The 3,799-nt window shown below is 34.4% G+C and overlaps 1 protein-coding gene across 1 annotated transcript; it reads right to left on the reverse strand.

Annotated features, from left to right (window-relative positions):
• Positions 1-2,021: 2,021 nt before the first annotated feature.
• On the reverse strand, positions 2,022-2,987 carry LOC139898727 (probable calcium-binding protein CML36). The gene has a single exon (XM_071881496.1). It carries the CDS (start codon positions 2,925-2,927, stop codon positions 2,244-2,246), a length of 684 nt encoding a protein of 227 aa, XP_071737597.1. The 5' UTR covers positions 2,928-2,987; the 3' UTR covers positions 2,022-2,243.
• Positions 2,988-3,799: the final 812 nt, after the last annotated feature.

Here is a 3,799-nt window from a genome sequence, read left to right on the forward strand (position 1 = left end):
ATGACCTGAAACTAAACGGATATGGATATGGATATGGATGAACAAAAATTAAATGGATATGAATATGGATACGGCATCACCCGCTCCATATCCGATCCATTGCCATCCCTACTCGTAGATATACCTATTTACATGCGTACATATACTTAATTATATAATTTAATTTTTTTAATGCATTTTCATAATTATTCACGGGTTTACTCACATGTAGTCGGTATCCGTGACTAAAAATTAGTTAGAGTGGATATTTATAAACTAGCGGGTCGCGAGTACGGGTAGAAAAATCTATCTGTTGGCGGGTAAACGAATAACCGTAAGTAAATAAAAAAATTCGACGAACTAATCACGAGTATTAAAGCAAATTACATTTCTATTTGAGATTTTATTATTATTATTATTATTATTATTATTATTATTATTATTACATCTACATATCTAAAAGCTATAGCCAAAGTGAATAGTAACCCTCACACGTTACACAAACTACCCCTAATCTTTTACTTATTTACATTTTAGCCTCACCATATATAATAGTTAACTTTATAGCTTTTATAAATATACCACAAACTTTTAATATTTTCAACTTTACCCATTAAACTTCTCATTCATTATAAATCGACCACATACTTTATATACTACCTAATAGACAAAAAACGATTAATAGTCACCAGAGGCGTTTTTTTCCTTTCACTTTTTCCCTTTACCCACCTTTTTTTTTTTCAAAAAAGCCCCCATAGTTTGTTCAAATATTAAAATCGACCCCCCAAAGTGTCAAATACTCATTTTCATAAAAAAAAATTAAATAAACTTCACCCAAATATTCATCGGGTCATATCTTCTCGCTCGCAGCGAGTTAAATTTTTCTGACACCATCGTTAAACTCGAAATAATTTTAGGAGCACACTGTCACTAACTATAAGCAAAACAGACGCTTTTTAAAAAACGCTAAATATTTGAGGTACTTTTCATACACGTCGATTTTGCGTTAAATTTTTAAAAGTCGACAATTCCATAATGAAACGCGGAGATGTACATATATTGTTAATTTAAAATAACATTTAAATCTTTCACGGATTATACCTTTTAATTCGAATCGAATTGCGCTTCAACGATATCATCTTTAGCCACGAAATAATTTTACAAACTAAACGCAATATAATACATTGAAAACCGATCCCCGGCGCGAAGCGAGGGTTCGAACACTAGTTACTATATCTAAAAGACATAGGAAAAATGAATAGTACCTAGGGGTACTTTCGACTTTTCACATTTTTTTTTTCAAATTGCACAACAAAACCCCCACACTTTATCCAAAAAATCAAACCTACCCCTGGGGAATAAATTGTCAAATACTCATTCTCATAAAAAAAAATTCTTAAACAAACTCCACCCAAATATTCAACGGGCCATGTCTTCGCGTTCGCAACGAGTTAAATTTTTCGTTAAATTTTTCCGCCACCATCGTTAAACTCAAAATAATTTTAGGAACACAATTTCACTAGCTACACGCAAAACGGACGCTTTTTAAAAAGCGCTAAATATTTGGAGTACTTTTCATACACGTTAATTCTCCGTTAAAGTTTTAAAAGTCGACAATTCCATAGCGAAATGCGGAGATGCACATATATTGTTAATTTAAAATAACATTTAAATCTTTCACGGATTATACCTTTTAGTTCGCCTCGAGTTGCGCTTCAACGACATCATCGTTAACCACAAAATGATTTTACAAACTAAATGCAATAAAATACATTGAAAACCGAACCCCGCCGCGAAGCGAGGCTCGAACACTAGTTAATTCTGAATAGAAAAGTAATTCCTTCTATCTTTCTTGGTGATCGAGTTGAAAATTGTGGATGAGAGCTGAGTCCATATTTACGTGCCATCCCCTACTTTTAATTAATTATTACTTAATACTTATATTACTGTAACAATTAACAATGAAAAGACAATTATAGTAAATTAACAAGTGTTTTTAAGGGATTGACGGAGTAATTCCAAATACCAATTACACAACTGAATAGTGGCACGCATGTTACGACAATAAAAACATAAAATAAATAAATAAATAAATATTACCCCGTATAAACAGAAAAACCGCACCCAACGGAAAAACAAACGTACTAAAAAACAGCAGCACACATTACTTATGTGCAACCGTTGATCTATTACTACCATCATCGTACGGTAATTAAAAATAACTTCCAAATGATCCAACAATAAAATACAATATAAATATTCTTTTATCTTTGTTGCTGCTGGTGCATCATAATTGTAAAGTCCTCAAAACAGACAAACCCATCTCCATTTTTATCCACGTTACTAATCATTTTAGTACATTCATCTAACGTACACTTTCCGTCACCAAACGATTTAAACACCTCAAACAATTCATCCGCGGTTATCTTTCCGTCATGATCCGTATCAAAAAAATCAAATACTTCTCGGAGCTCCGTATCACATGCAGGCGATCCAAACACTGAACTAATCGCTCCAAATTCCTCAAGCGTAATCACTCCATCTCCATCTTTATCAATTTCACTCAACATAACACTCAACACATCACCGGATCCGGATCCGGATATTCGGCTTAAAAGGTTTTCCAGTTGCTCGCGAGTAATTTTTCCGTCACCGTCTGTGTCGATGAATTTAAACGCTTGAATTAATTCAAACTGTACGTTTGTTGAGATTTCAGACCACTCATCTGAAGAGGTTTCGATTTCGCGGGAGTGCGAGTGCGAATTTCTGGAATCTGTTGGACCGAGGACGCTTGTTGGAGTGATGATGCCGGTTGATTTGGTGCTGACGTGGCCGAGGCTGGATTCAGGTGAGTCGGATGACGTGGTGTAGGAGTTAAACGAAGGAGTTGATTTTGAAAGGGACCGTGATTTTTTGGACCGGAAAAGGTGTTTGGGAGATAGTTTCATGATGGGAATGGAATTTGGGAATGGGAATGGGAATGGGAATTAGGGATGAGAGTGGAGAAGGAGTGAGGAAGGTGGTGTTTAAAAGGGAGAAGGGAGAGGGAGGTTCGTGGAAGCTTCGTAGGGGGCAAAACAATGAGTATTAAATGGGGTTAGATTTTGATATGACCGGTGTTTGTTTTTTTTTTCCATTAGATTTTTCAGTTGATTTATATGAATCACTTAATTACATGTGTCACCCCTTATTTACTGAAAAATTGTCATTTTTGACCAATAAATTTAGGAAAGTGATAAGTCCACAACCACTTTTTATACGTACACAATCAAATATGCTTTACAGTATTATACAATACAACACTGTAAAGCATATTTGAATGTGTATGTGTAAAAAGTGGTTATGTACATATCATCACCCATAAATTTACCCCCAACAAAAAACCAAATTATTTTATCATTATTACATCTACTTCAATAAGAAATGTACGACACTGACTAAAACAATAATTGTGCTCCTATATTTACCTTTTCTCCTGTTTTAAACATAAGTTTATTTTATAACCAAAAATTTATGCACCTTATTTTACACGTAATAATGTTCTACGTAGAACTATAACCATTAACTTCAAAATCGGATAGACTTCTCGAAATCGCTAGGTTAAAGAATCTTTGGTTATTAATCTTTAAACACTACTAGTAACGGTCTATTAAAAATCACAGAAAAGGAGGCGTCAATATTTGAAGGCAATACTAGCCCCACTTCTTGCCACCGCCAAGTTTGTCTCATGCTCTATCTGTGAGAAAATAGAATATTTGAACACAAGCATTTACCGTTTGAGCCCGATGAGGTTGAAGACACTTAACCCGAACCCAAAGAA

This window comes from Rutidosis leptorrhynchoides, chromosome 3 (assembly GCF_046630445.1).
Source record: "Rutidosis leptorrhynchoides isolate AG116_Rl617_1_P2 chromosome 3, CSIRO_AGI_Rlap_v1, whole genome shotgun sequence".
Classification (NCBI taxonomy): domain Eukaryota; kingdom Viridiplantae; phylum Streptophyta; class Magnoliopsida; order Asterales; family Asteraceae; genus Rutidosis; species Rutidosis leptorrhynchoides.